The 24322-nt window shown below is 39.0% G+C and overlaps 1 protein-coding gene across 2 annotated transcripts in view; it reads left to right on the top strand.

Moving 5' to 3' along the window:
• Nucleotides 1-24322, top strand: part of LOC119234464 (cytochrome P450 2C19-like) — a 192269-nt gene that overhangs the window by 129016 nt on the left and 38931 nt on the right. Inside the window, exons 4-9 of one of the 2 annotated variants that reach the window (XM_054690206.1) lie at nucleotides 1032-1192; nucleotides 2347-2523; nucleotides 3045-3186; nucleotides 5886-6073; nucleotides 9095-9236; nucleotides 10235-10632. In XM_054690206.1, coding sequence (XP_054546181.1) covers nucleotides 1032-1192; nucleotides 2347-2523; nucleotides 3045-3186; nucleotides 5886-6073; nucleotides 9095-9236; nucleotides 10235-10416 — 992 coding nt within the window. In that variant the 3' untranslated portion in view covers nucleotides 10417-10632. Of the gene's footprint in view, nucleotides 1-1031; nucleotides 1193-2346; nucleotides 2524-3044; nucleotides 3187-5885; nucleotides 6074-9094; nucleotides 9237-10234; nucleotides 10633-24322 lie in introns of those variants that run through there. The other variant, XM_054690205.1, reaches the window with a different exon arrangement.

Here is a 24322-nt window from a genome sequence, read left to right as displayed (position 1 = left end):
GGCCTACACCGCAGCTCTTGTATGCACAAAGAAATAAAATAAATCTTAAAAATAAATGTTTTCTGTTATATTCTTTCTTTTTGCCTATTATTAAGTCAACCTGATTGGAAAGAGTATGAACAAAGACAATGGAAGTAAATGAATATTCAAAAATAACCACTATTTAACTAGATAGGTTGAACCATATGTCCCAGGTTAATGAAAAAGTGGTATGTTGATTTCAATTTTTATGATCATTATTATGGAGACCGTGATTGAAAACACTGTGTATGCTTTAGGGCTATAGCTTCACAGTGCTGCCATCGTATGTTACCACACCATGCTTCCCACCCAACCTCCCTTATTCCTTCGCCATGAGCTCCTTCCTCCTTTCCTTTCCTCTTTTACCTTACTTTCTGGTGGCCTCAGTTCTGCATTAGATTTCAAGGGTTTGTTTGGGTCTGTTCCTTTGCTTTGTTTCTTTATATTATCATATGCATGAAATCACCCAGTGGATCTTTTACATTGTGACTTCTCTTTTTAGCATAATCCTCTCCTTTCCACTTACATTGTTTCAAATGGCAAGATTTCAGACCTGAATACTAGCTGAGTAGTATTCCCACGTGTATACATATCCCATTATCTTCATAGACTCATCTGGTGATAGATACCTAGGTTATTTCCATACCTTGACTATTGTAAATAGTGCTACAGTAAACATAGAGTGCATATACCCCTTCAAATTAGTGTTTTTGCATTCTTTGGTGATACCTAGGAAAGAGATTGCTGGATTGTATGGTAGATCTATTATTCAATATTTGGAGAAATCTCCATGCGGTTTTCCATAGATCCTGCACTAGTCTACATTCACTGATATGTTCCTTTTATAAGTAATGTCTCTTGCAATTAAAGGAATTTATATGTCAGGCAATGAACTTCCTTACATATTTTTTCCTGTTATCTAAAAACAAAGTGTTTTCCTATCTGTATATGTGTATGTCTGTGTTTGTATTTTGTTTAATAGTGTTTGCAAATTGTTTCTGATTTTTTAGCTTCACCCTGTGATCCCACTTCTATACTGGCCTATGCACCCTGCAATATGATCTGCTCAATAATTTTCCAGACTCGCTTTGATTATAAAGATCCAATGTTTTTAAACATAATGGGAAGAATCAGTGAAAATGTCTCAATTTTGAATTCTCCATGGATTCAGGTGAGGTCCTGATCCTTTTTTCAGAGGAATCGTTTAGTTCTTTTGTCTAAGAAGTCCAGATCTCTGCATGCACCAAGCTGCGAAGTGCATGTGTGAGCACCACAGTCCTGCCTAGATAGATTCAGCCTCAGAGAGTGGTCATCTGGGAAAGATGGCCTAGACAATTAAAGATACAAGAGAAATCATATTCTCAGAACACAGACCTGGAATCCAATCCTATTGATCCTATTTCAGGTTGTTTCTACTACACTCCAAAACCCAGATTCCATGTTCTTTGGTAACTTCCTCAAACCATGTCCAAAGAATGAAATAGACCCCAGGTCCTTGTTGAAAGACTTCTATCCCTCAGTACTCTGTCATCCTGTTAACTCTCAAGAAGTCTAATTCACACTGCTGGCAGAAATAGGCAAATTTAGGAAGAAAAAGTGTATTTCTTTCAAGGAGGACGAATAGTCGAGACAACAGAAGCTCCAAGGAACACATATTAGGGTTGGGTTTTTTGAGGTATCAGATGGGATCCTACGTGTGAAAGTACTTGTTTTGGGGATGATGAATTGATTGGTTTTATGGTAACTAGCCCATAACAAATCTCACAATTTCCCCTGTGCTGTTCCAATGTGTTTTGCAGTCTGCCTGAAACATAATGATATGTCAGATAATGTCACTTCACTACACTTGTGCAGTTACACATAAAATGTTGAGGTGTGTTTCCTGGTATCTTCAGTACTCTCCCGGTCCTCAAGTACTGATTCTATGTTTGAGGCTTCTAAACATATATAGAAATGGCTGAGACTAACTACGCCGAGCTTTTTATAAGATTCCCCAACCTTCCTTCATCTCTGTTGTCTTAGTCATAGTAATTTATGCCATCCATATTTCCAGAATTGACCTAAGCAAAAAGAGAATTGATATAAAATTAGCTTGTAGTATAAGTGTGGTGTTTGAGAATGGAAAATGATACCCTGATCAGAAATGTCTCTCTCCAACACTCTTAGCAGCCTATAAAATTATACATGTGTAAGATAAAAATTTTCCTCAAGATAGAGACCACATTTTATGAGTATTTATAACGTGGTCTCCACCTAAGCCTTGTCTCTGTCATATAAATCGTCAGTAATTTTCTTTATTGAGTAAGCTCTAATTTTCTCTTCTAGATCTGTAATATGTTCCCTGTTCTCCTTGACTTCTTTCCTGGGAGTTTTAACAAATTATTTAACAATATTTCATATTTAAAAAGCTATGTTTTGGAGAAAATATTGCAACACAAAGCATCTCTTGATATTAATAATCCTCGGGACTTTATTGATTGTTTCCTTATCAAAATGGAAAAGGTAAAAATTAATGACAGTTGTTTTTCTACTTAATTGCTTGTGTATATTATGGTTCATGGAATTGTTCTGTATTTATCAGGGATGTTTCAGTGGTCAGTAGCTAAGACTTCCAAGCTCTTTCATACCTACATTGTATGTGCCTGTACACTATGTATTATGGAAGTCTTAAAATTAAACAGCTAATTAAATGGAATACATTGATCTTGTTTCTAGATACTAATTTCAGTATTGTTTTGGCTGTTCTGGTTCCCTTGTATTTCATTATGAATTTAGCATAATGTAATTTCTGCAAAGACGCCCGTGTGGATTTTGATACACCTTGCTTGCCTTACCTGTGAGGCAGTAGAAAATGATACTTCAGTCTACTGACCTCCAGTGTTTTGGATACCATATGGGAATTTTTCTAGAACTGAACATGCACTTGATTTTTTGGTGAAAAATTTATAACAGTCTGAATATATTTGGACTAACTATAAATAATTCTGGCAAAATAATTAGTCAAGTCATTTCATCATTCCTAGGAAAAACACAATCAAGACTTGGAATTCACTCTAGAATCCTTGGCATTTACTGCACTTGATCTGCTTGGAGCTGGGACAGAGACTACGAGCACCACCCTGAGATATGCTCTCCTCCTGCTGCTGAAGCACCCAGAGATCACAGGTATGACCAATGTGGTGGGCAGGGTGAGTTTCAGGGAAGTTGCTGAAAGACACTACAAGTGCTGCATTGCCTCCTGTTTCTCTTAGAGAACCTTCATTATTTAATTATCTATCTGACGAGCTTAATGTTCCCAAGTATAATGAAGATATAATAATGGGACATCTTTATATAATATGGGAGGATGAATAGGAGTGAAGTCTCCATGGGCAGTCAGAAAAGCCATCAGGTAGTGACTGCATTTCACGGGAGCTTATTTGTGGCAGGTACATCCATATGAATCAACCTGGGACTGCATATTGTTTTTCCTAAGAAAAGGTCCCTTGAGGGCCTCCCCTGGTGGTGCAATGGTTGAGCACTGGGCTGCGAAGCTGCCTGCATCCTCAGCAGCGCCGGTTCAAATCCCCGGCCACCGGCATGGGTCCCTCATGGCGCGACAGACCTCTCCTGCTGCACCAGCTGCTCCCCTCAGCAGTGTGTTTCGTCGGTCTGCCTGTTCTGCTACAGCTCTGGCTCTGGTGTATTCTCTCACCTGCCCGCGCTTCTGACTTCTGACTGTCCCCAGTGCTTGTGTAAATAAATAAATCTTAAAAACAAAATGTCAGGTGTAGAGACTTATAAAAAAAAAAAAGAAAAGGTCCCTTTGAAAATAGGTGTATTACCCGAGATCTCTCCTATTCTAAAAATGTATGTTTTAAATCCGGGCGGGGGGGGGGGGAATGTCCCTATTAAAAAATAAGTGGAAAGCTTTGAAATCTTGTTGTCTGCCTGAGATAATTTCTGCAGTCAAGGAAGTGGTCAACAAATTAAATCACATATGTGTGTTTCTACCACTCAGGCTTAAGATGTGCATGAAGGTTTTGAATTCAGAAGTCTGTGTCCAGTAAAGTGATATTTACAAAATAGAACTTTGCCAGCCCATGCTTTTCTGTCTTTTACAAAGATCTTCCTGTTTATATTTAATAAGTTGCAGTTTTGCATTATGAATTTGAAACATGCGTTATATTATCCTGTGAGGAACCTGCTGAAACGACTATAGCCAATGAGAAATGAGAATGTGTCCTTGCAATCTGGACAGACTAACTCAGGAAACAATTAACAAATACAGTTTCTAAAACGCAAATAGCATTTTGATCAGTGATGGTGACTCAGTAGAGAGGTGGAAGTTGTCATCTAAATGTCAGAAGAGGGGCCTCCCTGGTGGCGCAAAGGGTTAAAACACAAGACTATGAAGCTGTCCCCAGCCTCTGCAGCATGAGTTGGATCCTGGGCCAGCCAGGGAGCAACCCACCCGGTGCTGCAGACCTCTGCTGACTCACCCGCTGCTCCCCTCAGCAGTGTACTTCCATTGATGTGCCTGTTCTGTTCTCTGCTCTGTCTCTGGTGAATCCTCTCACCTTTGGCCTGTACCCCTGCTCTTATATGCATAAAAAATTAAATCTTTTAAAAAAATGTCAGAAGAGGACATATATGAAGAAGTCATTTGTATCCCTCTAGGTTGTAGCATTTGGAAGTGTCAAAAAAGAATGAGGAGAGGGCCTCCCCGGGGCGCAGCGGTTGAGCGCTGGGTTGCAAGCTGCCCGCAGCCTTGAAAGCGCTGGTTCGATCCCCGGCTGCTCCCCAGCCACCGGAGGAGGGTCCCACATGGCGCGCAGACCTCTCCTGACACCCGCTGCTCCCCTCAGCAGTGTACTTCAGTCCTTCTGCCTGCTCTGCTTCCGCTCTGGCTCTGGTGAATTCTCTCACCCTCCCACGCTTCTGACTGTACCCAGTGCTTGTATAAACAAACAAACAAACAAACAAATAAATAAATAAATCTTTAAAAAAATGATATGGTACATACACATGATTAAAAAAAATAAACAAGAGGGGCAATAGGCAGAAGGTAGCTTTCCCCCCCAGATTCCCTCCACACCTTGCTTTATCAGGTATTTGTTTTGATCCAATAGAATGAGAGAGCTGTAATATGTAGAGAAGCTGAACCTAAAAGACCTTGCCCTCCGGATCTCCCCTGGTGGCACAGGCGGTTGAGCGCCACACTGTGAAGCTGTCCGCAGCCTCTGCAGTGCCGGTTCATTCCTGGCTGGCGGTGAGGGTCCCACATGGCACTGCAGACGGCTCCTATCATGCCCGCTGAACCCCTCAGCAGGGTATTTCATCAGTCAGCCTGTGCTGCTCCCCACTCTTTCTCTGGTGAATCCTCTCACCCTCCCGCGCATCTGGTCTATACCCTGGTTCTTGTGCGGAAAAAAAAAAATAAATAAACAAACAAACAAACAAACAAATATATAAATAAATAAAAGACCTTGCCCTCAGAGACACTGGCAGGTGGAAATAGGTTAGGTAAGAAAATCTATTTCTTGAATTCAGAGAATCTTAGCTCCTTTTCTAGCTTGATTCCTGAAATTCAGCAGTAGGAGAATAAAGTCCAGAGAGTGAAAAGCTCTGGCATTATAGATAGGAAATTTGCCTTTGTGCTAATATATAAGTATTAAATTTGTGTCTTAATTCTAGCTTATAAGAGAGTTAGATGTATCTATATTATGGCTATTATCTCTCTAGGTCTAGGTATATCTCTTGGTACAGGGCTGAGGTTTTTAATGATGTCGGGAGACTGATACAATGCTCCATGTATCCCTTAACTGATATGCAGATGTGATGGGTGTTCTCTTTTCTCATCAGTCTTACTTGTGTTTTGTCAGCTAAGGCGCAGGAGGAGATAGAACGTGTGATTGGCAGACACCGGAGCCCCAGCATGCAGGACAAGGTCCACATGCCCTACATGGAAGCCTTGGTGCACGAGGTCCAGAGATACATTGACGTCGTCCCCGGGAACCTGCCCCATGCAGTGACCCGTGACATCAGATTCAGGAACTATCTCATCCCCAAGGTGTGTTGGTTGTGCTTTTACTGACATCATGAATCTACTGAGAAGTTCCCCTTTTCACAGTTGGGTCCAATCCTCCGGACTAGATGAGTAAATTATAAAAATCATATATGTGGCCAGTTGATGGGTTTTTTGTTGTTTCTGTTTGAGACCAAATTTTGATAATAGCACCTTTCTATTTATATGTGTAAGAGACATTTGTGATTGGTGGTGTACTTTCCTGATGATTACAGTTTGTTCCAGGGGTTAGGATCAAATTCACTGTTTTCACCAAAGGACATAATGAGGAGAAGAGTTCTTTTCGAATACTGGGGTCAAAGAGCAATATTTAATTGAACTCATTCTGCTATTTCAAGGCCAATAACAATGGGGCACTGGGCTAAGTAGGATTGTACATGTTTCCCATCTGCCCCAATTGGGAATGATCATTCCCCTTTTTTGGGGATACACTGACATAGACTAGGCAGCACTGCAGGGCTGAGTGTGTCTTCTACCATTTACATAATGTTTTCTAATCCAAACCGGATCCACGGATCAAGGTACAGTCTAAGACAGAAGTTGGTAAAAAAAACTTTCCCTAGTGGGCCAGATTTTAAACATTTCAAATTTTATGGGGCTTGGAGTATCTGATGCCAGTATTGACATCTGTCATTGTAGCAGGGAATCCATCAGAGACATTTGTAAACAAATGTGGGTGACAAATTCTCAATTTTATGAAAGCCCAAGTTTAGGCTTCATACACTTTTCATGTGCCAAAGATATTTATTCTGCCTCAGTTTTTTTCAATGGAAAATGCTTACCTCCTGGGCTAACCAAAAACATAGGATAGACTTGATTGCACATGGGTTGTTATTTTTCCGTGTCTGTCTAACAGCACGCTTTGAAATGATGTGAGGTGAATATTACTCAGCATTCAAAAAAGATAAACACATGCAATTTGCAGCAACATGGATGGCACTGGAAGGGATCATGCTCAGCGAAATAAGCCAAAAAGAAAAAGAAAAATACCGGATGGTCTCACTCATAGCAGGAATCTAGAAAACTTAAATAAGGGACCAGGAAAATGAATAACTATAAGAAAGTGAAAATCAAAATCAACAAAAAACTATGAACCAGAGACAGTTTTTGGGGGGTGGGGGCCGGGAGGGGAGGGATTGGGGTCAGAATGGGGCATGTGCAGTTGTATGGGGGAATATAAAAATAAAATTTAAAAAAAAAAAAAGAAATGATGTGAGGTGATTTGTGTTTTTCTGGGACCCATCTGAGGGAAATTTTGCAGCCCAGGGTTCAAGATATACCTTCATCTATTTTTGAAACTTATCATTTTAGTTCCCATGTTTAATACTGATCCATTCAACTAATTTTTACTCATGCAAAAGCAGTGGTGAAGTAGTGGTCATGCTTCGGTATGAGTATCCATTGTTTGAACAACATTTGATGAGATTATATTGGCTGTATTTTTTTTTTTTTGCTTTATTGTATCTTAAAAACATTTTTCATATTTGATTATTTCAATATAAACAGAAATAATTTTTCCAATAGAGATATAGAATTTTTATATGGTAAACTTAGGGAATGGAATTTTCTCCAAATTTGCATTAAATTTTAAAAAATCTGAACACATTAAAGGCATATAAATGTAATGGATGTATGTGCCTTACATGTATATGCCTTACATGTAATGGATGTAATGGATGAAACCATCTAACCTGCATGCCCCAGGTCTTCAATATATATATCCAAATAATGATTTTTAGACAGAAAGCAGATTTCACAAGAGTTACCATTATGAAATAATGTCTAATGTGGAACCTGTGTAGTGTTCCCAGCTTTCCTAAACTATCCCAGAATAGCTTTTCTTTTCTTGTATTCCATCAAGGAACCACATATAGTTTGTTTGTCTTTTCTGTTTAGATTCCTGGGATCAGTTGTCTTTGCTCTGTTTGTTTCTTTCAGTTCTTCAGCTTTGTGAAAAGTCTGGCTGTGGTCATAAAAATATTCCTCAGAGTTATGTTGGGCGAAATTTCCTAGAGACTAGCTTCCCATTATGATTTTGCCCAGAGAAGTACATAGTGCTCTGAATGTCCCACTGAAACCCAGTGAGGCAGCTGAGGGCACATGAAGTCACTTATTCCATTATGGCCATGCTATGTTCCCCACATAATATCATGGTACCTGCCAGATTGTGAGTATGGTGCTACCGAACCGTTCATCCAATCCTAAAACCTTTGATAACAATCAATTGAATTAATGATCATAAGACAGTTGTTGAAAAATGACTATATTTCTCCTTTTGTCATCCTTTCTGTTTGTGGCTGGGATCAATCTGTGAATGAAATCTACCCCATGTTTTTGAATTAATAGAAACAACCTGCTGGGGCAGTGATAAAAACACTGAGAGTTGTTACTGTACTTACTTTATTATCACATAAGTTTTTTTTTCTTTTTTTTTTTACACTGCTGAGGGTAGCAGCGGGGGAGACAGGAGAGGTCTGTTCACCATATTGGTTGCTCTGAGGCCGGTGGGGATCGAACCAGCGCTGCAGAGCCCGTGAACAGCCTCACAGCTCTGTACCCAACCACCGGTGCTACCAGGGAGCCCCACATAAGTTATTTTTAATTTGATTGATTACAAAATGTCTGTGTGTAACTCCAGACATTTCAGGTTAGATAGAGATTTCCATTTGTAAGCATAATCCATATACGAGATGCTTAAACAATGAAATGATAAAATCAAGGTACGGATGAGGAAATACCCTCAGGGAAATGTGATGAACAGAATGGCTTCAGAGGCCTGGCACCCAGGGTTCAGATACTCACTACTTTAGGTGCCACTTAGCAACATCACTGCCACTGGTCATATGCTGTTTCTTGTTATTACTTATTCTGGCTGACTTAGAATGCCCTTTACCTTCATGGTGTAAGGTTTTTTTAATCTTTAGATGCTAAGATGGGACTAAATGATTTGTAGCTTTTCATGTAGCTCCACGACTTCATAAGACATTTTAATTCTTTTTTTTCCAGGGCACCACCATATTGACATCACTGACTTCTGTGCTGCATGATAGCAAAGAATTCCCCAACCCAGAGGTGTTTGACCCAGCCCACTTCCTGGATGGGAGTGGCAACTTTAAGAAGAGTGACTACTTCATGGCTTTTTCAGCAGGTAGTGTATCTTTTGTATTCTTTGTGCATCAGAGGACAAAATACCTTGTGAGGATTGTTAGGAACTTCCATGGTACCCTCTCCAAGGCTGGTGTAGGTTCTCTTGTCCAGTAGCAGGAGCACCGAACCCTGTATCCATGCACTTTCCCTCCTCATGATTCAGTCTTCTCTTTGAGCTAGATCACTGTAGAACTGGGGAATTGATCCAGTTCTTCAAATTCAGAAATGATTTAGTACGAGGGCCTGAAAATATAAGAGTCATGCATCTTGCCAAAGGAACAGCACTGTAATATAAAACTTGAAACTTCACAGTGCTTTGGGAGTGGTAGAGAGCAGGTCTATGTGGAGTGCAGAACTGAGACAGTGAAGAATGAGAAGATCATGAGCCACCAGATCCATGCAGAAGAAAACATGGCCAAAATATGTGTTTCTAGAAAGATACAGCTGGAAAATTGAGGTGTCAAACAGGCAGTTATAATGTGAGAATTCTTAATGAACTATTTGGTACAGGGCTGATACTGAGTAAACATTTGTTGTGAGGAGGATACCTGTTCCTTTAACATTCAAGTCAGAGCACGTGTTTCAACCCTTTGTCCAGCTATAGCCAACCATCCCATTCCATCCATCCATTCACCCTGTCATCAAATATTTATTGAAATTCCCTTTCTCCTTTTTCCATTTCCATTTGAAGCTTTATTTATTTTTCTTTTACATCATTGTATTCCCCATAGTTCTCCTGCCACTGTATCTCCCACCAGCCATCACCATATCCCTTGGATTCATCCCTCCCATTTTGCTTCTTCCCCAATTCCCCTCCCGTCCTTTAGTGTGTGGCTGAGTTCTGTGGTCAGCTGCTAGTTTTGATTTATCTTGACCTTTTGTTTGGTTTCTCTGTATTCTCCTTGTAAGTGATACCATCCAGTATGTTATACATTCCTTTTCTGAAGTCAGAAACACAGTGTTCAAGGATCATCTCCTCTGTGTGCTTGTTATTTTCAGGAAAACGGGCATGTGCAGGAGAGGGCCTGGCCCGCATGGAGCTGTTTTTATTCCTGACCACCATCTTACAGAAGTTTACCTTGAAGTCTGTTGTTGACCCCAAGGACATTGACCCCACTCTAGTTGCCAAGGGGCTTGTTTCTGTACCTCCTCCTTACCAGATCTGCTTCATTCCTTTGTGAGGTTTCTGCTGTCATGTCCACATCTCCCACTCACCTGATGCCCCTGTCATCTCCTTTTGTCTCCCTTCCCTTTCTAGAAAAGTTATCTCTGACCTCTCCTCTACTCATCACCCCATTCTGTCAGGATCCAGGCAGGAACATCCATCTCCACTAAAGGAGGATTTCCAGTTTCACTCAACAAATATATGTATAGCTTCTTCTTGCTCTGTAATATTGTATTGGGCATCTCATATGCCAAAACTTATATGGTATTGAGTAGTTAGTTCTGTGTCATCAGTGTGACAGAGTGAGATGACTGGTGTGTGTAATACAGACATTTTTCTTTTGCATGTTCTAAATAAAACTCACAATCTGATGAACCAGTTCTCATGCTTTCATTCCTTTGTGTATAATGCAGATTACAGATGGATGAAAATAATTTACAAGGAGACCATGCACAGAAAAGGACAAAATCTTGAGGGTAGACCAGCATGTCACCTAGAATAACTTGTGATTTGGAAATGCAAGTGCGAGAATGTGTTTAGGAGCAGCTACATCTGAAGAAAACTATGACATCAGTGATTCAAAAGTGTCTATTTCTATCGAGTTCTAGATGAGGCATAAGTAATCTGTGGTGCTAGAATCCAGAGCATTGTTAATTTTGAGGAAGATGAGTGACTGGGAAAGATGTTAGGCCTTTTCATAGAATTTGGATTTTTTTTTTAAGTTTATTCATTTTTATACAAGAACTGGGGTACTGATCAGATGTGCAGGAGTGTGAAAGGATTCACCAGAGACAAATGGGGAACACAACAGGCAGACGGACCGAAGAATACTGCTGAGGGGAGCAGCGGGTGAGACAGGAGAGGTCTGCCCCCCATGTGGGTATCTCCCTGACCGAGCGGGAATCGAACCGGCGCTGCGGGGCTGCAGACAGCTTCACAGTGCTGCACTGGGTGGCCCGAATTTGGATTTTTCTATGCCTTGCTCTGACTGGTTTCTTGGGTGTTGGTGTTTGAGTATGATGTGAGCTGTAGTTCTGTCTGAATCACTGTGAGATGGAGGAATGGTGAGAAATGGAGCGCAGGATTTTTAGGACAGTGAACGTATTCTGTATGATACTATAATGTTGGGTACATGCCCTCCTATATTATCAAAATCCATAGAATATACAACACTTGAGGGAACACTATGCACTTTATATAAGGTCATTGTTGTTACATCAGTTGTAACAAATGCATCACTCTGGAGGTGATCTTCCTAATATTGGGAAGACGCATGTAGGTGGGGAGGGGTATGTGGGAACTGTACTTAATGTTTAGTTGTGCTTTGAAATTAGAACTTTAAAAAATATATAGTCCTTTAACAAAAAGAAAACCCTACATGACAAGTCTAAGCCAAGGTGAGGTTTACATTACTCTGTGACCACAGAAAGCTTAATGTCCTCTTGGTCATTGGATAGAGATGGGATGGCTATTTCATATGAGATGTCACTGAACTGGTAGGGGAAATCTGTAATTAGAAGAAAAGGTCTTGTACTGATAAAATGGTGATTCTTTTTTTCCTTTTATTTATTCACGCGTACAAGAGCTGGGGTATAGGCATGAGGTGCTGGGGGGTGAGAAGATTCAACAGAGACAGAGTGGGGAGCAGAACAGGAGAATGGACTGAAAGTCACTGCTGACGGGAACAGCAGGTGAGACAGGAGAGGTCTGCTGTGCCATGTGTTTCAGGTCCCTGGCTGGGATCAAACGCTGCTGCAGCGGATTGCTTTATCCTGCTGAGACTTAAGCCCTGTGCCACCAGGGAGGCTCACAATGGTAATTCTTTATATCACTGTGTCTCCAAATGCTCATTTTAAAAAATAAAAGGTTAGGAGATTGTAGGGATCCCCTGTATGTTTAAATTATGAATGACTCTCACTCAGTAAAATGAAGCGGTCAGTCAGGAGCTCCAGCAGAAGGTAAGTGGAATAGAGGAGGGAGCACTGTGAGAAGAAGTCAGCAAATTGCAGATTTCCTAAGTTTTGGGCAAGATATGTTGAGTCTTAGACTTTCCCAGGTGAGCTGGGAAGTTCGCCCATTCCAGACCCCTTCTGGCCAGCAATCTGAGCCCAGAGAAGGAGCGGGCACCCACGGCTAGGGCCAACCGGGCACACAGGAGAGTGTGCCTGTCTCCAAATCGCCATTTTAGAATAGGGACCTTTCTTTAATTAAGACTCCCGGAGGAGCCAGAGGTGAGCTGGGAAGTTTGCCCACACCAGGACCCTTCTGACCAGCAGTCCAAGCCCATTGGGGGAGTGGGCACCCAGGGCCGGGGCAGACCGGACACATGGAAGAGTGTGCCTATATCCAAATCGCCATTTTAGAACAGGGACCTTTCTTCAGTAAAGACTGCTTGGAACTGGCAGAAGGCTCCGGGAGGAATCAGAGGTGAGCTGGGAAGTTTGCCCAAGCCAGGCTCCTTCTGGCCAGCTATTTGAGCCCTAGTGGGAGCAGGCACCTATGGCCAGGGCAGATCCAGCATGCTGGAAAGTGTGCCTGTCTCTGAATTACCATTTGAGAACAGGGACCTGTGGGGAATTGGGTACCCAAGTCCGGGGCAGACCGGGCACGCAGGGGAGAGCGTACCTACATCCCCTTTTTGGAACAGAGAACTTTCTTCAATAAAGACTACTTGAAACCAGCAGAAGGCTCCAGGAGGAGATGATATGATAATATACATAGAGAACCCCAAAAACTCCACAGAAAACCTAATTCGACTAATCAATCTGTTCAGTAAAGTGGCAGGATACAAAATCAACATGCAAAAATCAGTGCCTTCCTATACACAAACACTAAATCTGAAGAAGAAGAAATGAAAAACCATCCCTTTTATTATCAAAACAAAAAATATCAAATACTAGGGAATAAATCTAACAAAAGAGGTAAAGGTAAAGGGCCTATACAAAGAAAACTATAAAACACTGTTAAAAGAAATAGAAGAAGACACAAAGAAATGGAAAGACATCTACTGCTCAAGGATTGGAAGAATAAACATTATTAAAATGGCCATCCTACCAAAAGCAATATACAGGTTCAATGCTATTCCAATCAAAATCTCAATGTCATTCTTCAAAGAAATAGTACAATTATTGATGAAATTCATATAGAATCACCAAAAATCCCGAGTAGCCAAAGCTCTCCTGAAAAAAAAAGAAGGGAATGGAAAAAAAAAAAGAACACTCCCAAAATTCAAACTGTACTACAAAGTCATAATCATCAAAACTGCATAGTATTGGAACAAGAACAGACACACAGACCAATGGAATCGAATAGAAAATCCAGAAATAAACCCACAGACTTATGGTCAACTAATCTTTGACAAAAGAGCAAAGACTATGCATTGGAGCACTGAAACTTTGTTCAATAAATGGTGCTGGGAAAATTGGGTCGCTACATGCAAAAGAATGAAGCTTGACTACTACCTTATACCATGCACAAACCAACACAAAATGGATTAAAGAACTAGATATAACACCTGAAACCATGAAATACATAGAAGGAAATATAGGCAAAACACTACATGACATGCACATCAAAGACATCTTTACAGACACATCACCCAAAGCAGTGATAGTGAAGGCAAAGATAAACAGCTGGGACTATATCAAACTAAAGAGCTTCTGCACAGCAAAAGAGACAATAACCAAAACAAAGAGAAACCCCACCGACTGGGAGAACATTTTTGCACACAACACTAATGATAAAGGACTGATCACAAAAATCTGCAAAGAGCTGATGAGACTCAACAACAACAAAGAAAATAATCCAATCAAATAATGGGTAGAAGAGCTAAAAAGAAACTTCTCTGAAGAGGAAATGCAAATGGCCAACAGGCATATGAAAAAATGTTCACCATCACTTGTAATCAGGGAAATGCAAATCAAAACTACCATGAGATACCATCTTACACCAGTGAGAATGGCACATATTAAAAAAACTAGCAACAACAAATGTTGGCGAGGTTGTGGAGAAAAAGGAACTCTCCTGCACTGTTGGTGGGAGTGCAAACTGGTACAACCACTGTGGAGAGCTGTATGGAGATTTCTGGACCTACTGAACATAGAGCTTCCATATGATCCAGCAATTCCACTCCTAGGTATTTACCCAAAGGACACAGAAACATCTGTGTATAGTGCTGTATAGCAGCACTGTATAGTATAGCAGTGCTGTATAGCAGCACTGTTTACAATATCTAAGCTTTGGAAACAACCCAAATGCCCAAAAATAGATGACTGGCTCAAGAAGATGTGCTACATATACACCATGGAATATTACTCAGCATTCAAAAAAGATGAACACATGCAATTTGCAGCAACATGGATGGAGCTGGAAGGGATCATGCTCAGCGAAATAAGCCAGAAAGAAAAAGAAAAATACCAGATGGTCTCACTTATAGCAGGAATCTAGAAAACTGAAATAAGGGACCAGGGAAAAGAATAACTATAAGAAAGAAAAAATCAAAATCAACAAACAACTATGAACCAGAGACACTCTATTGGGTGGGGGGTGGGGAAAGGAGGGCTTGGGGTCAAAATAAGGGGGTTGTAATTGTATGGGGAGTGTAAAATATAAAATTTAAATAAAATGTGAAAAAAATAAATAAAATCAGACATAGAAACAAAAAAAAAATGAAAAGAAAATCTTACAGACATTAGTACATCGATTTGTTACCCTGAATATAAAGATCTTCCTCATTCATCATCCATGTAGAAGCTATTAACAAATCTGATGGAGGAGATATTTTCTACACACCTGTGTAATTTACACATGGAGAATGGGGAACCAGTGGTATAGTAGTACACAAATTAAGTCAGCTGGCATCACATTAGAAAGCGGATAAGGAAAATATTCTAGTTGATCAGATTTAAGATTCAAACATGACAGAACTGTGTACAAGACCAAGTCAGTATCTTTAGGACACTACAGATTATAATGGAGTAACAGGTTTGGGAGGCTGTAGTGCGGAGTACAATAAAATGGCAAGGAAGTGCTAACTATCTAGAAAGGCTGGAATGAGGGATTTTCACCAAAGGAAGTTAAATTCTTCACAACTTCCAAACAAAACAGCTTATGACAATAAACTGTAGACATGTTATGCCAGTTTTGAGTTGAGATCCAAAAATGAAAAATAGCCATTTCTGTCAGTCTCTATGGGTTGATTCTGTAAAAGGCAATAGCCTCACCATTCATCCTGTCTTGAGCTTCTGGGAACTCTAAACCATTTTTCTTTTGGTGGATGCAATTTCTTTGCATCTGTGCATATGTTTTTATAATTAGTGAAGCCTACTAGTTTATCAGGTGCTTATGATCTTCTGTTCTTTGTTATCTGGCTGCAGCACTATAAGTTCAGATTTCCCATGAATGAAATCATCCAGAATTTGTCTTTCTACTTACTTTGCGCAGCCCAGTCCCCTTTAGTTCTGTTCATATTGTTGCAGAATTTCAGCATTTTTTTTGTAGCTGAATATTATTCCATCATCACTTCTTCATCCATTGCTTTGTTGGATTCCACTGTTGTTTTTGTGTCTTGGTTACTATAAATACTGCTGCAATGAACATAGCAGTGCATAATATCCCTTTAAATTAGTTTTCTTGCATTCTACTGGTAGATACCTAGGAGATACAATGCTGGATCATATGGTAGGTCTATTTTTTTAATAGAAACCTTTATACTATTTTCCATGGAAGCTGTGTTAATCTACATCCCCTGATATGTTAATTTTATACATTTTGAATATACTGCTATTTAAGGAATTAATATGCTAGATATTGCTTTAAACTTCTTAAATTATGTTTACCTGTTATCTCAAAACAGTGTTTCTTATATGTGTATATATGTATGTGTGTTCACATGTTCACATATATTTATAAATATTAGTACATATATTTTTTAAATTATGTTTTTAATTGTTTTTGGTTTTTAGGTTCACCTTGTGATCCCACTTTTATTATGGCTTGTGCTCCCTGCAATATTATCTGCTCAATTATTTTCCAGAATCGTTTTGATTATAAGGATCCAATTTTTTTAAACATAATGGAAATACTTAATGAAAACATCAAGATTTTGAGCTCTCCATAGATGCAGGTGAGGCCAAGATCTTGTTTTCCAGAGAAATCATTTAGGTTCTTTTCTCTAAGATTTCAGACCTCTGGATGCACCAAGCTATGAAGTGAATGTGTGAGCAGGACAGTCCTGCTAGACTTCAGTCTCAGAGAGCGGGAAAGATGACCTAGACAATTACAGATAGATAGAAAACATATGCCCAGAATACAGAACTGGAGTCCAATCCCATTGACCCTATTTTGTGTTTCTTTTACTATACTCCAAAACCCAGATTTCTAGTCCTCAAGTACTGATTCTGTATTTGAGGCAACTAGACATACAGAAATAGCTAGTCTACTCTGCTTCATAACAGGTTGCCCAACCTCCCTTAATCTCTGTTGTCTGTGAATTATACTAATTTATGTCATCCTATATCTGCAGAGTTGATGTCAACAATGAGAGAATTGATATAAAAATGCCCTTACACTATCAACGTGATATGTGAGAATAGGAAATGATTATTTGATTCTCTGGCGAGAAATTTTTCTCTCTAATATGTCTATCTGCAGATAAAATTAAGTATGTATAAAATAAAAATTTTCCCTTAAGACCGGGCGTGCAGGGGAGCGCGTTCCCACATCGCCATTTTGCAGCAGGGACCTTTCTTTGCTGGAGACTGTGTGAACCCAGCAGAAGGCTCACCGAGGAGCCAGAGGTAAGTTGGGAGGCTTGCCCATGCCGGGCGCCTTCTAGCCTGCAGTTCCAGCCCAGAGGGGAGCAGCACCCACCGCTGGGGCAGACCGGGCGTGCAGGGCAGCATGTTCCCGCATCGCCATTTTTGCTGCAGGGACCTTTCTTTGCTGGAGACTTGTGAACCCAGCAGAAGTTCCCCAGAGGAGCCAGTGGTGAGCTGGGAAGGTCGCCCAAGATGCCGGACAGTATCAGCAACACAGTGTCACAAGGAATACGGCAAATTAGAAAACAGGCAGTAGGGAGTAGAAAAACCACATGCAACCCAGCAACTCCTCAGCAAAAAAGCACACCTCAAAAAGAAAACCATCTACCAGATTTCAATGACAGTAACTTGGAAGAAATTCTGAGCCTTCCAGATAGACAATTTAAAATTGCTGTGATTAAAAAACTGACAGAAGTCATAAAGGAAAACAATGATAAGGGGAAAATAATTAATGACCAGAAGAATGAAATTGAGTCCCTAAAGAGGGAAGTAAAAGAAAAGCAGGAGATCAAAGAATTAATGGAGACGCTAAAGAACTCTGGGAAAAGCAATGAAAGCAGAATGATGAAATGGAAGAACGAATAAGTACTCTTGAAGACACAGAAATAAAAAGAACTAAAACAGAAAAGGAAGGAGAAGTACGAAGGAAAAAGAACGAAGAAAGACTTCGGGAACTGTCTGACTCCATGAGGAAAGGAAATATAAGAGTTATAGGAATTCCAGAAGGAGAGGAGAGAGATGTAGGAACAGAGAAAATATTCATGGATATAATTGAAGAGAACTTCCCAAACGCGAAGAAGGAGCTGAAAATTGATATACAAGAAGAACACCAAACTTCCATGACAAAAGGAAAAATACAGCAAGACACATAATAGTAAAGCTCCCAAGAATCCAAGACAAGGAAAAAATAATGAAGCTGGCAAGAGGGAAGAAACAGATAACATTCAAAGGAAAACCAATCAGACTGACATCAGACTTCTCTGAAGAAACACTACGGGCAAGGAGAGAGTGGAGGGACATAGTCAACAGACTCCAAGAAAACAGATGCCAACCAAGAATACTCTATCCTGCAAAGCTCTCCTTCCTCTTTGAAGAAAGAATAAGGACCTTCCCAGACAAACAGAAACTCTGGAATTTTATACGACTAAACCCCCACTCCAAAAAATACTACAAGGTGTCCTAAAGCCAGAACCTCAGAGGGACGAAAAACAACAAAAGAAGGCCAAAGAAAGTCATTAAAAGAATAAATAAATAAAATCAAAGGAAAGACAAACACAATGGCAAATACAGATGCTAACATATCAGTACTAACTCTAAATGTAAATGGACTAAACTCTTCAATAAAAAGACACAGAGTTGCAGGCTGGATTAAGAAACAAAACCCAACCTTTTGCTGTCTCCAGGAAACACATTTAGCTACAAAAGATAAAAATAGACTCAAAGTTAAAGGATGGAAAACAATTCTACAAGCAAATGGACCAAAAAAGAAGGCAGGAACAGCTATACTCATATCAGATAAAACAGATTTCAAACTTAAAAAGATAAAAAGAGACCCCAGTGGTCATTACATTATGATCAAGGGGACAATACTTCAAGAAGAAATAACACTCATTAACATATATTCACCAAACGAAGGAGCACCAAAATATATCAGACAACTATTGGCATCTCTGAAAACAGACTTCAGAGAAAACACATACGTAGTGGGAGACTTCAACACACCACTATCAACAATGGATAGATCAACAAGACAAAAAATAAGTAAAGACACTAAAGCTCTAAATAAGGATCTAGAGTGCTTGGGCTTAACAGACATATATAGAACACTAAACCCAAAAAAATCTGAGTATACATTTTTCTCAAGCGCACACAGATCATTCTCTAGGATCGATCATATACTGGGGCACAAGACAAACATCAACAGATACACCAAGATTGAAATCATACCAACCATCTTTTCTGACCATGAAGGCATCAAACTAGAAATAAACCATAAAAAGAAGGCAAGGTACTCTCCTACCTCATGGAGATTGAAACCCACATGCTGGAAGTCCACTGGACTAACGAGGAGATAAAAGAAGAAATTAAAAAATTCTTTGAATTGAATGACAAGGTGGACACCAATTTCCTAAATGTATGGGATGCAGCAAAAGCAGTAATAAGAGGAAAATATATAGCAATAGATGCTCACATCAGAAACAAGAAAGAACTCAAAGAAACAACCTAATCTCGAAGCTCAAAGATCTAGAAAAAGAACAACAAAAAACCCCAAAACCAGCAGAAGAAAAGAAATAATAAAAACCTAAGCAGAAATAAATGAAATCGAAACTAAAAAAACAATCCAAAAGATCAATGAAACCAAGAGCTGGTTCTTCGAAAAAATAAATAAAATAGATAAACCCGTAGCCAGGCTCACAAGGGCAAAAAGGGAGAAAGCACAAATAAATAGGATAATAAATGAAAGAGGAGAAATCACAACAGACACAGCAGAAATCAAAAGAATAATTAATAACTACTATGAACAGTTATATGGAAACAAGTTCAACAATCTAGAGATGGACAAATTCCTACAACTCTACAATCACCCAAAGCTAGATAAAGAAGAAATAGAACACCTAAACAGACCAATTACAATTAGCGAAATTGAAATGGTAATCAAAAACCTCCCCAAAAACAAAAGCCCAGGACCTGATGGATTTACAAATGAATTCTACCAAACATTCAGAGACGAATTGGTGCCTATCCTTCACAAACTCTTCCAAAAAATTGAGAAGGAAGGTATAATACCTAACACGTTCTATGAAGCCAACATTACACTAATACCAAAACCGAACAAGGACAACACAAAAAAAGAAAACTATAGGCCAATCTCCCTAATGAACACTGATGCAAAAATCCTCAATAAAATTTTAGCTATCAGAATCCAACAGTGTATCCATAAGGTAATTCACCACGACCAAGTAGGATTCACTTCAGGGACACAAGGATGGTTCAACATCTGAAAATCAATCAACGTTATCCAACACATCAACAAAAAGAAATATAAAAAACATATGATAATATCAATAGATGCCGAGAAAGCTTTCGACAAAGTGCAACACCCATTCATGATAAAAGCCCTTGAAATTCTTGGGATACAAGGAACATACCTCAACATCATAAAGGCCATATACGACAAGCCAACAGCCAGTATCATTCTCAATGGTGAAAAGCTGAAAGCATTTCCATTAAGATCTGGAACAAGACAAGGATGTCCACTCTCACCACTGCTTTTCAATATAATACTGGATGTCCTAGCCAGAGCAATAAGACAAGAGAAAGACATCCAAGGAATCCAAATAGGAAAAGAAGAAGTCAACCTATCACTATTTGCAGATGATATGATAATATACATAGAGAACCCCAAAAACTCCATAGAAAAACTAATTGAACTCATCAATCAGTTCAGCAAAGTGGCAGGATACAAAATAAACATGCAAAAGTCAGAAGCCTTTCTATACACTAACAATAAATCTGAAGAAGAAGAAATGAAAAAAACTATCCCTTTATTATCGAAACAAAAAAAATCAAATACTTGGGAATAAATCTAACAAAAGAGGTAAAGGACCTTTACAAAGAAAACTATAAAACACTGTTAAAAGAAATAGAAGAAGATACAAAGAAATGGAAAGACATTCCCTGCTCATGGATTGGAAGAATGAACATTATTAAAATGGCCATCCTACCAAAAGCAATATACCGATTCAATGCTATTCCAATAAAAATTTCAATGTTATTCTTCAAAGAAATAGAACAATTATTGATGAAATTCATATGGAATCACCAAAAACCCCAAATAGCCAAAGCTCTCCTGAAAAAAAAAGAAGGGAATGGAGGCATCACACTCCCAGATTTCAGGCTATACTACAAAGCCATAATCATCAAAACTGCATGGTAGTGAAACAAGAACAGACACACAGACCAATGGAATCGAATAGAAAATCCAGAAATAAACCCACAGATTTATGGTCAACTAATATTTGACAAAGGAGCAAAGAATATGCATTGGAGCAAAGAAAGTCTGTTCAATAAATGGTGCTGGGAAAACTGGGCCACTACATGCAAAAGAATGAAGCTTGACTACTACCTCACACCATACACAAAAACCAACTCAAAATGGATTAAAGAACTAGACATAAAACCTGAAACCATACAATACATAGAAGGAAATACAGGCGAAACACTACATGACATGTACCTCAAAGACATCATTACAGACACATCACCCAAAGCAGTGATAGTGAAGGCAAAGATAAACAGCTGGGACTACATCAAATTAAAGAGCTTCTGCACAGCAAAAGAGACAATAACAAAAACAAAGAGAAACCCCACCAACTGGGAGAACTTTTTTGCACCCAACACTAATGATAAAGGACTGATCACAAAAATCTGCAAAGAGCTGATGAGACTCAGCAACAACAAAGAAAATAATCCAGTCAAAAAATGGGCAGAAGAGCAAAAAAGAAACTTCTCTGAAGAGGAAATGCAAATGGCCAACAGACATATGAAAAAATGCTCAACATCACTTGTAATCAGGGAAATGCAAATCAAAACTACCATGAGATACCATCTTACACCAGTGAGAATGGCACATATTAAAAAAACTAGCAACAACAAATGTTGGCGAGGGTGTGGAGAAAAAGGAACTCTTCTGCACTGTTGGTGGGAGTGCAAACTGGTCCAACCACTATGGAGAGCTGTGTGGAGATTTCTGGACCTACTAAACTTAGAGCTTCCATATGATCCAGCAATTCCACTCCTAGGTATTTGCCCAAAGGACACAGAAACATCAATTCCAAAGAACACCTGCACCCCTATGTTTATAGCAGCACTGTTTACAATAGCTAAGCTTTGGAAACAGCCCAAATGCCCAAAAATAGATGACTGGCTCAAGAAGATGTGCTACATATACACCATGGAATATTACTCAGCAATCAAAAAAGATAAACATATGCAATTTGCAGCAACATGGATTGAGCTGGAAGGGATCATGCTCAGCGAAATAAGCCAGAAAGAAAAAGAAAAATACCGGATGGTCTCACTCATAGCAGGAATCTAGAAAACTTAAATAAGGGACCAGGAAATGAATAACTATAAGAAAGTGAAAATCAAAATCAACAAAAATCTATGAACCAGAGACACTTTTGGGGGATGGGTGGAGGGAGGGGAGGGATTGGGTCAAAATGGGGGGGTTGAAATTGTATGGGGAATATAAAAATAAAATTTATTATTAAATAAATAAAAAAATAAAATCTTTAAAGTAAAATAAATAAATAAATAAATAGAAATTTTCCCTTAAGACAGATCATTAACATTTATAGTAATCTCTAACCTAGGCTTGGCACGTGCATAATTCTTCACGAAATATTTTGTTTTTTAATAAACCCTAATTTTCTCTTTTAGATCTGCAATATATTCCCTGTATTTCTTGACTTTTTTCCAGGGAGTGATAACAAATTATTTAAAAATATTGCATGTATAAAAAGTTATATTTTGGAGAAAACAATGGAACACAAAGTATCTCTAGATGCTAATAATCCTCGGGACTTTATTGATTGTTTCCTTATCAAAATGGAACACATAAAATATTAATGACAGTTGGGTTATTTGATTGCTTGTGCATGGAATTGTTCTGTATTTACCTGGAATGTTTCAGTGGTCAGGCAGTTAATGCCTCCAAACTCTTTAGTACCTGCTGTGTATGTGCCTCTACACTAAGCATTATGGAAGGGGTAAAATTAATTTTCTAAATAAGTGGAATGCATTGATTTTGTTCTTTAGGTTTTTAATAATCTACATGAGGGTGACAAAGTGACACTTCATGTGAAATGGAAATAATTACAAACAATTTAGAAAATGCAAAATCTCATGCCATGATATGAAGATGGGCACGGTCTTTGCATACAGTATATGAGAGAATGGAAGAAGTGACTCAGCCTGGCTGGACTTCTTGCATGTCTGCTGGTTGGAGATAAATCTTAATATACTTAATAATAATACTTAATATACTTAATAATGACAGGCTAGGGAATTTTACATATGTAAATGAGATATACAGAGGTACAGAGGTGTGTGGTGGGAAAGAGCTGGTGGAATGAAGAGAGAAGTTAACTGATAATAAAATTTCAAAATTGGCACAGATATGGTGTTGGAGGTTTATATCTGTAAGCACAAATCCTGTACCATTTGTCAAAAAGATTATTTTTCTCACATGAGACATCATGGCACTCTTGTCAATAATCAGTTGACTGAAAATGTAAGGGCCCTTTTTTGTGTTGATGAAAGGTATTTCCTAGGTATTACATTCCTATGTCATAAGTGCATCCGCTGGGTGTCTTAAATGCCACCTTTATAGAAGTTTTTTTTTTGAAAATAAGAAACCTGAGTCCTCTTTTTTGCAATATTTCAGTATTATTTTGACTGTGCTGGCTCCTTGAATTTCATTATGTTTAGAATAAAGTTGTAATTTCTGCCAAAAACCCAGTGAAAATTTAATTTATTGCTTGCCTTAGGGGTGAGCAGTGGAAAATGATGGTTGAATCCACTCATTTCCAGTGTTTTATATACCATATGGGAGTTTTTCTAAAACTTGCTATTTATTTTTGCCCTTACTGTTTATTTTTGGGGTAAAATTTATAATAGTATGACTTACTTTGGATTAACTATAATTTTGGCAAATTAATTTGCTAAGTATTTTCATTAAATCATTCCTAGGAGGAGTACATTCAAGAAGTGAAGTTAACTTTAGGGACCTTGGCAATTACTGTACTTGATCTGTTTGGAGCTGGGACAGAGACTACGAGCACCACCTTGAGATATGCTCTCCTCCTGCTGCTGAAACACCCAGAGGTCACAGGTTTGACCAGTGTGGTCCGGAGGGTGATTTTCAGGAAGTTGCTGAAGGACACTGCAAGTGCTGCCTTCCCTCCTTTTTCTCTTAGAGGAGCTTCATTATCTATCTGACCAGCTTAATGTTTCCAAGTTTAATGAAGAGATAATACAGGAGATTGATAGGAGGAGTGAAGACACCGTGGACAATAGGAAAATGCAGTGACTGCATTTCAT

Source organism: Talpa occidentalis, unplaced genomic scaffold, assembly GCF_014898055.3.
Source record: "Talpa occidentalis isolate TD23 unplaced genomic scaffold, MPIMG_talOcc4v2.1 talOcc4.8, whole genome shotgun sequence".
Classification (NCBI taxonomy): Eukaryota; Metazoa; Chordata; class Mammalia; order Eulipotyphla; family Talpidae; genus Talpa; species Talpa occidentalis.
The sequence above is the reverse complement of the archived record's forward strand: the minus strand, read 5'-3'. Positions and strand labels throughout refer to the sequence as shown.